At 35.0% G+C, this 14,210-nt stretch overlaps 2 protein-coding genes across 2 annotated transcripts in view; both read left to right on the top strand.

Annotated features, from left to right (window-relative positions):
- Nucleotides 1-14,210, top strand: part of NAALADL2 (N-acetylated alpha-linked acidic dipeptidase-like 2) — a 1,210,105-nt gene that overhangs the window by 990,774 nt on the left and 205,121 nt on the right. The window lies entirely within an intron of this gene.
- Nucleotides 808-1,188, top strand: LOC102841748 (60S ribosomal protein L31-like). The gene has a single exon (XM_006867717.1). The coding sequence runs from the start codon at nucleotides 808-810 to the stop codon at nucleotides 1,186-1,188; it is 381 nt and encodes a 126-aa protein (XP_006867779.1).

Here is a 14,210-nt window from a genome sequence, read left to right as displayed (position 1 = left end):
TGACATCAGAAATGATATCCCTAGTTCCACATCCTCTTCTGAATTTAGCTTGCATTTCTGGCATCTCCCTGTACTACTGTAACTTTTTGAATTGCCATAAGAAAAGTGTGTTGATCTCTGCATTCCACTGGGTCACCTTTCTTCTGAATGGGCCCAAATATGTACGTCTTCGTATATCACTATGCCAGGTAGTTGTCTTCCATAGTTCTTAGTAGATACAAATGAACCCCTCAAGTGCTGCATCAGTTTGTTGAAACATTCTAACTGGTATTCCATGAATTTCAGGAGTCTTGTTTTTCACCAGAGAACTTAGTGCTTCTTAGACTTCTTGTTTAATTACCATCCATCCTTGTTTTTACACTACCCCAAACACCTTTTTTAGTATTTGATAATCATGCCGTAATTAATTTTATACGTCTGAAATAGTAATACCAAACTCATAGTTTTTGTTTTTTTACTATATCAGTACTAGTCTAAGCACTTTAAATCAATTCCTTTAGTCATCCCAATAACCTCATGAATTAAATTCTGTTATTATTATCCTACTTAAAGATGAGGTAAGAGAGGCACATACACAAAAGAAAACTTGATAAAAGTAGCAAAGCCAGCAAGTGACAAAGATAATATTTAAATCTAAACAGTGGTTCCATAGTGTATGGTCGTAAAAGCATTAGCAAAAATAATTTTAAAATAAAATATTAGCACTACAGTGATTGACCTAATGAGTTAATAAGAAGTTAAAAAATAATCAGTGGACCTTTTCCCACAATCCTTTGCGCTCTTCCTTTCCAACCTGCTTCTATTACTATGGCTTCTGCAAAGAAGGGTGGCAAGAAGAAGGGTCATTCTGCTATCAACGAAGTGGTGACCAGAGAGTATACCATCAACATTCATAAGCGCTTCCATGGAGTAGGCTTCAAGAAGGGTGCCCCTCGAGCACTCAAGGAGATTCGGAAATTTGCCATGAAGGAGATGGGAACACCAGACATGCGCATTGACACCAGGCTCAACAAAGCTGTCTGGGCCAAAGGAATCAGGAACGTCCCATACCGTATCCTGGTGCGGTTGTCCAGAAAACATAATGTGGATGAATATTCACCAAACAAACTCTATACACTGGTGACCTATGTGCCTGTCACGACTTTCAAAAATCTACAGTCAATGTGGATGAAAACTAACAGTTTATGATCAATTAAATGTATAAATCTGCAAAAAAAAGTAATACTAACAATAATCAGTGGAATTTCATTAAGTTGTTTGCATTTTAAAAAAATCTTTTAGCCTAAATTAGTAAGAAAATGTTACATGTATTCAATTAGATGTTATACTCATGTGTTTTATTTAGTTTCCACCAGTAGGAATGTTGGAGTCCATTTAAACACTGGACTGCTAACTGCATGTTGGGCAGTTCAAGCTCACCAGCTGCTCCTTGGAAACCTTACATAAGGTTGCTATGAGTCAGACCTGACTCCATGTTATATAAGAACACCTGTTGTTATTAGGTGCTGTCCAGTCCAATCGGACTCTCAATGATCCTGTGCATATTAAAGTGAAACACTTTCCAGTCCTGCACCACCCTCCCAATTGTTATGCTTGAGTTCTTAAGAGCAAACAGGAATTTTGAAGTCTTACAAGATATGCAAAACTTCTTTAAATAGAAAAATTTGAGACTATCTGTTTTTGGTAGTCAATGCTTGAAAAATCACCTTGTAAGATTGTACAGCATTTTGACAAACTATACTGCTATAAAATTTCTTATTTTGAACTATTATATACATGAACAATGTCATAAATGAAAATAGTTTTTGTTCCGTTTTTAAAAAATGAACCATAGTTGTTATTTCTAGGTAACTGGAAAAATTGGATGCAATTAGAGACAATTTGAATATCCCTAGTACGTAGTTAAACTATCTGTTTTGATCTCATGAGCAATGAATACAATTAGTCTCTGACTTAATGATAGATTGGAGTAAGAACCTTACTCACAACCATCCTTTTTTGGTACAAAATTTCATCAGTGACACATACTACATAAATTCTTGCAGCATATAGTTTTCTGATGTCATTCTATCTCTAAGTTAGTAAGAATTTTTCCAATGTCCAAAGACAAATTGGATATATAAAGATACTGATAAATAAAAGGCAATAATAATGATAAATTTTTAAAAATTAGATGTTCAACATAATCAGAACCAACTTAATGACAGAGCCATCAGAACAGAATCCTTCCGTAAGTCAAAGACTATGTATATCGGGTAGTTCTTAAAAAACAGAACAAACCCTTGTTTTTGTTGTTAAGTTTTGTTGTTAATTTCTTACTTTTAGTGACCCTGTATCAGGTTTCTGAGAGACAGCTGGTGGGTTTGAACTGCTGACCTTGTGGTTTGAAGTCCATTGCTGATTCTGCAGTATCACACCAAGATTCCAAATAAACCTTGTTGTTGTTAAGTGCCATAGAGTTGGTTCCGACCCATAGTGAAACTGTATAGGGTTTCAGAGTGGTGTGTGGTGTGTTTGAACTGCCAACCTTGTGGTTGAAACTGACCCTGATGTTCAAATGACCTTGTGGTCGAGTGCTTGTTTAACAGTGCCACAGCAGGACTCCTTAGAGAGTAGAAAAACTACAAGTTGCCATCAAGTTGATTGTGAGTCACAGTAATCCCATGTGTATCAGTTGAGCTGTGGCTACATAGGGTTTTTAATCTTAGTTTTCCAAAGTAGATCACCAAGCCTTTTTTCTGAGGTATCTTTTATTTTGTTGTGGTTAAGTGCTGTTAAGTCAGTTCCGACTAGTGAAAAGCCTTTACGGGGTTTCTGAGGAGTTACTGGTGGGTTTGAACTGCCATCTTTGTGATTAGCAGTCAAGTGTTTATCCTCTAGTACCAAACTGTTGTTGTTGTTAAGTGCTGTCGAGTCAGTTCTGAATCTAATGACTCTATATAGGGTTCCCAAGGAGCAACTGATATTTGAACTAGGTGAGTTCAAATCTCCAACCTTTGGTTAGCAGCTGGACATGTTAACTGTTTACACCACTCAAATCAAATTCTTTGCTGCCTTGTCAATTCCATGTCATGGTAGCCCCTTGTATTATAGAGTAGAATTGTTCTGTAGGATTTTCTTGACTGAACTCTTATGAAGTCAGATCACTAGCCCTTTCTTCCAGGATGGGTTTGTTTGTTTGTTTAAAAACTTTTATTGTTTATTGAGTGAAGGGTTATAAAGCAGATAATCAGTTTTCCCTTCAATAATTCATACACATTTTGTTTCATGTTGTTGATTATAATTCCCTCAATGTAACATTTACTTAACCCACTTCCTGTTTCCCATTCCCATTCCTTTTTTTTGTCTAATCCTATCAAACTTTGTCCTTGGGTAATGGCTGTCCTTTTGATCTCAAATATTTGCTTTTTCTAAGATGAGTGTACCTCACTAGTGTTTGTGTTCTCTTATAGACTTGTATATTATTTGGCTTAAAATTGAGTCACAGCAGTGAGTTTAGTTCCAGGCATGCAAGATGACTAAGGGTGATCGTCTTTGTGGTTTAGACAAGTCTCCATCCAGCCAGTAAGCCTGGTCTTTTTTTTATGATGTTGAGATTTGTTCCACAATTTTTTCTCACTTTATCCAAGATCTCCCAATGTGATCCTTTCAGGGCAGTTGGTAGTGGAAGCTGGGCACTATCTAGTTCTTCTGGTCTCAGAACCACAGAGACTGATGTTCATGCAGTCCATTGGACTAAGTGTTCTCATGTGTCTTAGGTATTAATCGCTCTTCTTTCCTATAGACAGGGAGAGACCAATAGTTGCACCTTAGATAGTCACTCAGAACTTTTAAGACCCCAATTGCTACTCACCAAAATAGGATGCAGAGCATTTAGATCATGTTATGTCAGTTAATCTTGGTGTCCCCCAAGACTATGGTCCTGAGTCAATAAGCCCAGAGATTCATTTCTTCAAGTTGTTGGATTATGTCTAGGAAGTATTCAAAACTTTGCCCACCAAATTCAAGTGCCTTTTGCTCCACCATATTCCTGCACATATTTTCAGCAAACGTAAATACCCATGTGCAAATATCTTCTGTCAAACCTATATATATTTGGGGGTATATTGCCACTCTCCCTCCTCTACCTGTTTAGCCTACTTGTCTATTGTTGTTAAGTTCTGTTGAGTCAATTCTGACTCATAGCAACCTTGTATAGTGTTTCCAATGAATAGCTGGTGGGTTTGAACCACAACCTTTTGGTTAGTAATCCAGTGCTGATCCTAAAGTGCCACACCAGGATTATTACTGCATATCTGTTGATGTATCCTATTTTAGATTAACATTATTGCAAGATTGTGTATATAATAGTATTTATCTCTGTTACTTTTAATGCTTACTTTCCTCCCAGTATCTTCCCCTGTATCCATCATTTTCTGCCTATCTCCCTCTTATCGTATATTGCTTTCCTTCAATCAAGTAATATGTATATTAATTTCTTCCGAATTTTTAAACTGTCATATTTTGGAATCTACTTGAATTCCTTTCCACTTGAAGCCATAACTATATTATTCCCTCTTTTTAATTGGTAATTGTCTTTCTTACAAAATGATATCTCTGTTTCCCTATTTTCAGTCTTACAGGTTCGTTCTACTTTGAATATTTCTATATCTTGGTTGACTTGTGGGTGGTATTGTCATGTATGTTTATCTCAGGTTTTCATCTGCCGTTGTTAATTCTGTTTGAAAAATTCCCTTTAATGTTTCTTAGAAGGTTGATCTGGCTTTTACAGATGCTTTTAACTTCTGTTTATCTGGAAATGGCCTAATTTAATTACCATATTTAAGGAACAATTTTGTTGAGTGTATGATTTTTGATTGACACTTTTTTTTTCTTTTAGAGTATTATATGTGCATGGTTTCTGCTTAGAAATTAGAGCTTAGTCTTACTGGTGCACATTTGTATGTAACTTTTCCTTTTTCCCAAACTGTTCTCAGAATTATTTTAGACAAACCAGGGACTGTGCAGGGTGGGGATATCACTGGCTGTTGGGTAAGTGAGGGTGGGGACTGACAACACTTCTGGTTGTCAGAAGGTTGTTAGGGGGAATGGGAGGGTCCCTTACTTCTGACATAATCACCCATGTACATTTGTGGTGTTAGTCTACTGTGCTGATGGAATGCAGCTTGCAAAAGTTGAATATGGCTGCACTGTGTCAGGCCAATGAGCAGTGTGCCTGTCTGCCTTCTTCTTGCTGCTTTTGTTCAGCTTCCTCTTATAGGCAGTATTCAAATCACTTTTTCATCCTTTCCTGTGAAGTTTAGGGTTCCAGTATTATCCAAATCTGTTTCATTTGGCTTCTTGTGTCTTCATTGTACAGGGTCTGTGTAGCACGTGTCCACCTCATCTGCCATCTTGCAGGAAGTCTCTGAACTTTTATGTTAGTCACTCAGCACAAGCCATGTTAACCACAAACTTGACACGCCTCTAAATAACAGAAAATATTTAAAATCTGACTCCAAATAAAAAACATTTTTATTTTGTTTTAAATAATTTATGATATTCACCCATGTCTAGGGCCTGCTATGTTTCTTGTGACTATAAAAGTTCTCCTTAAGCATGTAAAACAAAAATTAAAATAAAAGAGGATTTTAGTATTTGTTTTTTACTGCATTCTTTCAATAAGTTTAATTCCATTTTCTTGGAATTTAAAGTATCCTCTGAGGCATTTGCTGGCTATTTCTGAAAGTGATATGCATGAACAACTTCCTATATTAGTTGAAAGAAAAAAAAATGGTTTATCTCACCAATAGTATATATTTTATTAATTTGAATTAATGCTTTCCTGTTAATCATAGTTCTAGATGTCCTGGGATTTGTTGTTAAAACAATGCTAGCATAATACATCTATTGCTGTACATTCAAATAATGAAAACAATATTACTTACATATTTAATTTCCATTAGGGGAAAGTTTACAGCTGTTTCAGCTGTTTTTGTCATTTGCCCAAATATAAACATTAGAAATCAAAGATGATTCTCTCCCCTGGAGATCTGTGCCTTAGTTTTTAAAGCCATTTCAGAGAACATTCAAAATGGTTGTCAGCCTTCTGGAAATGAATAGCTAAATCCTTTAGACTTATCTAGAAAGAAAGAAACTTTTTTTGTTGGAAAAAGACAAATTGCATAGTCCAAATTACTAATTACAGTTTTTTGAGAAAATTATTTGTCTCCAAAATTCAAACTACTTAAAGTTTTATTGCATAATGAGGTGATTTTGCTGTTTTAAAAAAATATCTTTCTCTGATCTTTATGCAGTATAAATCATTACAAATCCTAGTGACTTACAATGAGTTTAAATTATTTCAATTTACTACTGTGCTACAATAGTAAATTATAATGCCAAAATTTGTTCTTAGATGATTTCTCATGAATACTAAGGCAATGTGTAGCTTTAATGCTAAGACATCATTTTATTCCACCATTGGAATGAGGCTATTTCAGAATTTAAACATAACTTTAATTACTGAAACCTAGTGGAGCAGTAGTTGCTGAGAGAGGAAAATGTTGCTGAATTAGAGAACTTGAACTAGAGTCAAAATTTAATAATTTTTATAAATTGTACTGGGTTCTTAATGGTCCTAGGTTGAAACTGCCAGCACATTTCTATCTTAACCCCATCCAGGATTATTGGTTTAGGAATATTCAAAAGTTCCAGATAACAAATAGTATGCATAAGTACTATCTGTGGCTTTACTTTGCTTTCTTTCTATAATGGTATATTTCTATTAATGGGAAGTTGATCTTATCCTTTGAATTCTATGGCACCTTCAAGTGAAAACAATGCTGAGCAAGATGGCTTTCACTTGATAGTTGCATAAAGGGAAAACAGCGTTGTTGTTTACTTGTATTTATTTATTTATTTATATTTCAGAAAAAGTAAGTCAGGAAAAAGTAAATTGCATAACATCTTCAGGAACTCATTACAAAAGACGAGCTTCAAAAGACTGAACTAGTCATAGAATAAAGAGCCAGTTAGGATTCATAAATCAGAAGTTTGGGCTACAGTATGAGAGTAGGGCTTGTAAGACCAATTATGGTGGAAAGGGTCCAAAACCACTGATTTATAAATCTGTCAGGTTTATACATAGGTGCACAGTAAATATTAGTAAATCAAAGGTATTTTTAGGTTAGGATTTATTGATATGATTTGTGACTCTCTTAGGTTTTATAAATCTGCTGATAGGCTTGTAAATATTGGAAAGTGTTTGAAAATTTATGTTAAGTGTATTATATAAAGCTATTCTGCGGCATGTAAGCTATTTTGTTTATAGATTGTTTTCTGAAAATTCTCATATTTAACTTGAGTCATCCTCCTTAGATTTCCTCAGTTATTTGTTTTATCGGTACAATTCAACTCATAGTTATTTTATGAGGAATATTTAGTAGAAATGCAGGTATTATTCCTATTGAACGCATGTCAGATCTTATAAGGTTGTTTCCCTTTTGATAGCAATTTGTTGCCTACTAGATCCTCAGCTGATTCATTCTATCATCATGTTCTAACTTTACCTTACCCACACCAAGTGATCTTTAGGTCCGATGTATTCCCTGTTTCAAAATAAAACTTTTATACAGGTCTTTGAACAATGTACACCAATTTCACATTATATATCAATATAATCCCCTTTGAAGAACTACTTATAAAATATTTCTTTAAGCTATATAATCAGGGACATTATTTTTTTCATGAAAAAATTGTATTTATATGAAAATATTATATGGTGGTGGTGGTGGTGGTGATGTATTGTGCAGGCGGTTCCGATAGTGACTCATAGTGACCCTGCACAGGGTTTCCAAGGCTGTAAATCTTTATGAGAGCAGAAAGCCTCCTCTTTCTCCCGAGGAACAGCTGATAGTTTCAAACTGCTGACCTTGAGGTTCACAGCCCGATTTGTAACACTACGCTACCAGAGCTCCTTATTATAGATATAGATATCTATGTATCTGTACATATATACACATACATATACCCATACAAATTGAAGTGGAACTAGTGCTTTTCACCAGTTATTTTATCTTATTTTCTTTAAATCTGAGTGCTTAATTTTGAGTAATCTCTTATTTGGCTAGAGCATTCTTTCTTTTCAATTGCTAACTTCAATTTTACATTTAAAAAGCAGATTTAAGTAAAGTACTAATGGCACTATATTCATATATGTAAAATAAAGCACACTTTTCATTTAATTAGTTTCATCTTTTTAATTGGAATACTAGGCAATGTCTTGAATTATTATGTTTTCAAACAGAATATATTTAGTTTTATGAAAATGCAAACTGTATTTTCCAGTACAAAACCAAAACAGATTCTAAAAATGGTTTGAAGAATATGGAGAATAGCTATCTTAAGTAGTAAAAAAAATGAACTCTAGCCCTGCTACATTGCTGTCAGTTTTATATTCTTCAGGTTTCTTTAGTAACTGTTTTTGTGTGACCACACAAAATATAAACAGCAATTATGGAAAACAACCATGTACATATAATTCTAAAGTTTCATTAAGAATCTAGCTCCTGGCATTGGATACCAATTATAGATGCAGCTGTTGTATAGCAGGATATGCATCTATATGCCTGTCAGTTCACACCATATACATATTTGGAATACATATTGCTAAGTGATATCATAATCATCCAGATAAATGAATCTCTATTAGATTACCAATTCTCGAACTGGTCCTTGTACAAGCTGACAGAAGAAAATTACTTCCAAAGAACCCACATGTTTATTTGCAATACTGTAGTCATTATTCTTGGAGTCCTGGTGTGGTGCTGTGGGTTAATGCACCAGACTGCAAAGCCATTTGAACTGCAAGGTTGGTGGTTCAAGCTCACCAGTCACTCCTTGGAAACCCTATATAGGGTCGCTATGGGTTGGATCTGACTAGATGGCCCTTAACAACAACAACAGTCATTATTCTGGAGTTCTGGTGTGGCACTGTGGGTAATGCGCCAGACTGCAAAGCCATTTGAACTGCAAGGTGTGCGGTTCAAGCTCACCAGCAGCTCTGTGGAAACTCTATACAGGGTCGTTATGGTTCGGAACCAACTCCACTACAAAAGCAACAACAATCATTATTCTAAATGCATTCTATATGTTCCTCTCAGATGAATTTTCTTACACACTAAAAATGAATCCATTTTCTAGATGTGGAAATAGAGATTTCCACTTCTATCTCCAAATAATATATTTGTGATCCCTTGGGAATACTACCATAGATAAAATTAAACTTCAAATGATATGCTATTTGCTATACCAGTTTCTGAATTGGCATCAGCAGTAAGCAAATAGGCCTATCATCTTGTTTAGACATGGATGATGGTGAAATGAACAATGTTGTTATTTAGTGCTGTTGAGTTTCTTATGACTCTTAGAAGTACTATATAGGATTTTCAAGGAGCATCTGGTGGGTTTGAACTGCCATACTTGTAGTTAGAAGTTCAGTGCAACACACTATAAGCCCCAATGTGGACAATAGCAGATGGTTTATTTTTTCCTAATTTAATCTAAGCTAGCTACGTCAATTATTATTTCTGATCCATTTAGAGCAATGATAAGGAGATTAGCAAAGTTCTGTCTTGCAGTTCTGCCCATAATATTTCCAGAGAAGTTAGCTTATGGAAAGTCAGAACATATTTAATTTCCTTAGTGCTATGTAGACCTTTCACTAATGTCTTTTAGTACTTCCCATTTCATAGATCTTACTTTCCTTTATACATGTTTTGATATTTCTGCTATCATAACCTGGATATTTTTCATTATCCTTGACATTTAATACTTTATTTAGGATTTGCAGATTCATATTATTGTGTGTTGTTTTACATTTTGCTTGGTTAAAACAGAAAGAAAAATGCTTTATTGCTTCTGCACACCACCCCATCCTTTTTTAAATTTTTAAACCGCATCAGTTTTGCACATTGGATTTCCTTTGACTTCTATATCAGTTAACTTCTCTGTAGTAGTTTTTATCTTATTTTCCTTCTTTACTATGTCTGTTTTCTTCAGGTATGTCCACAAAATTTCCATGGGTTCTGTATATTAGATTTTAAACTCTAGTTCCACTCCCCATTTTTCCTTAACCTGTTGTCTGTTTTATGAGGGTGATCTTTGTACCGTGTATTAAGAGGACTCCTGAACCCTCTGGTTTCCTATGGTAATTAACTAACAGAGCTATAAAGGAAGAGCAAGGGAAAAGAATGAAGTCAGATTCCTGACTTGGAATTAACACCAGGACAAATAACAAAATAATGTATTTCCTTGGTTCCATTCTCACTTGATCACCTTGGCTGTTCCCAATCAATGTTCCTGTTTTTCTAGGGCCATGTTGTAAGACCTGGCTACTTCATGTTTGTTTATGCTTCTGTGTGTACCCTTAGTTTTGGAAATATATGTTTCCATTTATGGCTGATACATTCTGATTTTGTTCTAGGTTTCTGTGACTGTAAGAATGAATCATTATTTGTATTTTCTTTATAGATTTTTTTTTTCTTTCCTAATTTATTTTCAAAGTGCTGTCAGATCATTATTTTTATCTCCCTTGCACTTTTTTGGGGTTATTAAAAAATACACATAACTTTTTCCCCCTTTTAATTGCTGTGTTTCTTTGGACAATTATTCTCTGATGTCTTGGTTATTTCATTTATATAATATTTCTTACCTCTTTCTCTTTTGGAAATTCTAAATGTAATTCCTACATTAATTGTTATATTTATGATCATATATTTTTAAGTTTTTGAATATGTATCTCAGGTGACTGATATTACAATGATGTATGTTTGTATTTGTGTATGTCTGTGTGTTTAGGGGAGAAAGGGATGTTACATGAGTATGTGCCTGATTCACCAACATCAGAGGCACTTGGTTGATCTTGTAGTTGTTTGTTGTTAAGTGCCGTTGAGTCGATTTCGACCCATAGTAACCCTGTAATAGGGTTTCCAAGGATCTGTTGGTAAGCTTGAACCACCAACCTTGCATTTCAAATGACTTCTTAGTCTCATGCGTTAGCCTATAGCTCCATACCAGGATTCCTGGTAGATCTTAGATGGTTAAAATAAGACTTTTAGCATTGTTTATACATCAGTGCCCCATCTTCAGTCCTCCTTCTAGCAACTCTTCCATTAAATTTCTCAACTATCAATACTCACGGAAGCAGCAGTCAAGAAATTAAATGATGTATTGCACTGGGCAATCTGGTGCACAAGACCTTTTGAAAGTGTTGAAGAGCAAAGATGTCAGCTTGAGGACTAAGATACACCTGACCCAAGCCATGGTATTATCAATAACCTCATATGCATGCGAAAGCTGGACAGTGAATAAGTAAGACCATAGAAGAATTGATGCTTTTGAGTTATGGTGTTGTAGGAGAATATTGAAAGTGCCATGGGCTACCAAAAGAACCAATAGATCCATTTTGGAAGAAGTACAGTCAGAGTGCTCCTTGGAGGCCAAGATAGCCAAACTTCATCTCTAATACTTTAGACATATTGTCAGGAGGGACCAGTCACTGGAGAAGGATATCATGTTTGGTAGGGTGGAGGGTCCGAGAAAAAGAGGAAGACCCTCAGTGAGATGGATTGGCCACGTGGCAGCATCGATGGACTCAAGTGTGGCAACAGTAGTGAGGTTGGCACAGGATTGGGCACTTCTGCTGTGCATAGGGTCACTATGAGTTGGTATGGACTTGATGGCACCTAACAGCAACAACAACACAGCTCATTAAACTCCTGAACGTATTTTACAAGTAATCAATATTTTGTGAACGCACAAATATTTGAGATGCCACAGCAACGTGGTTGTCTTCATAGGCAAAGCGAAATAAAGGAGTAAATTAATGAATTTAATTATTATAGATGGAAATCTGAATAGTTCAAGCAAACATTATCTCTTCCTCAGTAGTTATTTTTCCTGCTTGAATTACTATGATAATTGCCTAAAATCTCCACTTTACCTGAGTAGGCCATCTGCAGGTGACTTTATATATTCATAGTTAAATTAGACCTGACTGAAAGGTTAGGCCTTACAGGGATTTCATGGGAAAATTGGAAATTTCAAGGGGTTAGTCACAGCCTTGGAAATGGGCCACTAAAGAACAGAATTAAAATATTATTATAGTTTAAATTAAACTAAGGTGTATGTTCTCATCTAGGTGTTTTATTTAGTTAGCTGTGTTTTGCCTCTTAAAATATTTTTAATAAATTAAACTATTCTTAAAAACTTTCTTTTTTCTTTTTAGCAGAAAACACAATATTCTGCTTAAACCTGTGATTTGGTAAAATTAAATGAGTTCAAGTAAAATATATGGACTCACTGCCCTCCCTTTTTCCTTGCCTTTTTGCGACTAGATATGACCCCATGATTTTGTTTAATAGTGGAAAGCATAAGTAGAGCTATAGAAGGAGACCTTTAGCATCAGATATAAGACAGTTTTAGTGCTAAACGTCTGCTACTAGGAGTATTGGTCAATGTTTTTGGAGGAATGCACTTGATAAAATACAATTGCTTTTAGAAATAGAAATGAGATTTGAGGTGTAAGCTTATGGCTGATCAATGAATGATTTTAAAGTAAAAAAAATTACAGTAATAAGACATGATTTATATAACCTAAGCTCTATTGTAATTCATCTGCATTGTGTTATTGAGAATGATTTTGAAACATTGTAGTGTCCTGTTGCTTGTGAATTGGAATAGATCATAGCTATCTATGTCATTATATTGCTGCTTGTTTTAACTTGGGATTTAATTCTGTAGCTCTTTTCAGCAATCTTAATTGGGATACCATAGTCCTGAGTCAAGCCATTCGATATATAATCTAGTTTACCCATGGTAAGTACATTACCAGCTCCATTAACACCAGCAACTGCTGCTATGCCTGAGAAGTGAGGGGAGCCTACATTTGCTAGTGATTTTCTTACCATGAAAATTGCATGTGTTATGCTTTTCCAAGTCTCAATTCCAGGAGAGACTTTTCAGTGAAAAGTATAAAAAAATAAGCAGAAATAAAATTTAGATCTTTACCCTGGACAACTCAAGATAGTACAGTATAAAGTTAATAGAAGGAAGAAGGTGAAAAAAAAGGATGACTTCACACATATTTTCACCTGCCTGAAAAATGAAAAGAAAATCGTGAGGCAAAAAGATTCTCATTACCTTTTGGATGAAATTATAATTACCAAAATCTTTGAGAGCTATGAATAAGTAAAAATACCCCGAATTTTATGATAAATGCCTTGAGATGTTATATGTTTAGAGATATTTTAACCTTAATACCCTGTTTCAGGAAATCTAGTTCTTTTGATTGTCTAACACATTTAAAGTACCTTTCATTGTTATGGTATAAAATATCTGCAGTTATTTTAACTGCATAAGAATTGTCCAATGTTTCAATGAATAGATTTTGTTTTCTATTTGGAATCTACCTCAGAAACATGCCTGTACTTTCCACTCATTGATTTATCTGACTGAGACACTTTACTAAGCACTGAAAATACAAGAGGAAAAAAGCAAAAAAGACCTGTCCTTGAGGAACTTGTCTTCTACCACAAGTGGTGATTTGTATATACATAATTAAATTCTAAAAACATATTACCATTAATAGAGAATTATACCATATTAAAGATGTTACTGGAATCCTGGTGTGGTGGTACAGGAAAATTACTGGACTGCTAACTGCAAGTTCCATGGTTCAAACCCAACCAAGGATACTCTATTTGTTCAATTTTCAAAATGTTTTTGAAGTTTAATCATGTGCCAGCTGCAGTGCAAAATGTTTTATATATTTGATACCATTTAGAACTCACTGCCATCAAACTGATTCCAATTCAGAGCAACTCCTTAAAACTGAGTAGACCTGCCCTTTAGTGTTTCCAAGGATATGATCTTTGTGGTAGCAGGTGCTCACATCTTTCTCCTTTAGAACAGCTGATGGCTTCAAATCATTTATCTTTTGGTTAGCAGCCAAGCGTTTAACCCCTTTGCTACCAGTGATCCTGTGATACCATAAAGTCCTCAGAATAGTCTTGTTTGGTAGACAGAACTGGTATCCTCATATTTGTTGTTGATACTGTTAGCTGTCATGGAACTAACCTCATGAACAATGGAATGAAATGAACAACAGAACAAAATGCTGTCTGGTCCTTCACTATTCTTATGATTGTGGTTTTGACAGTTGTGATTTA

The sequence above is a fragment of the Chrysochloris asiatica genome, unplaced genomic scaffold (assembly GCF_000296735.1).
Source record: "Chrysochloris asiatica unplaced genomic scaffold, ChrAsi1.0 scaffold00108, whole genome shotgun sequence".
Taxonomy (NCBI): Eukaryota; Metazoa; Chordata; class Mammalia; order Afrosoricida; family Chrysochloridae; genus Chrysochloris; species Chrysochloris asiatica.
The sequence above is the reverse complement of the archived record's forward strand: the minus strand, read 5'-3'. Positions and strand labels throughout refer to the sequence as shown.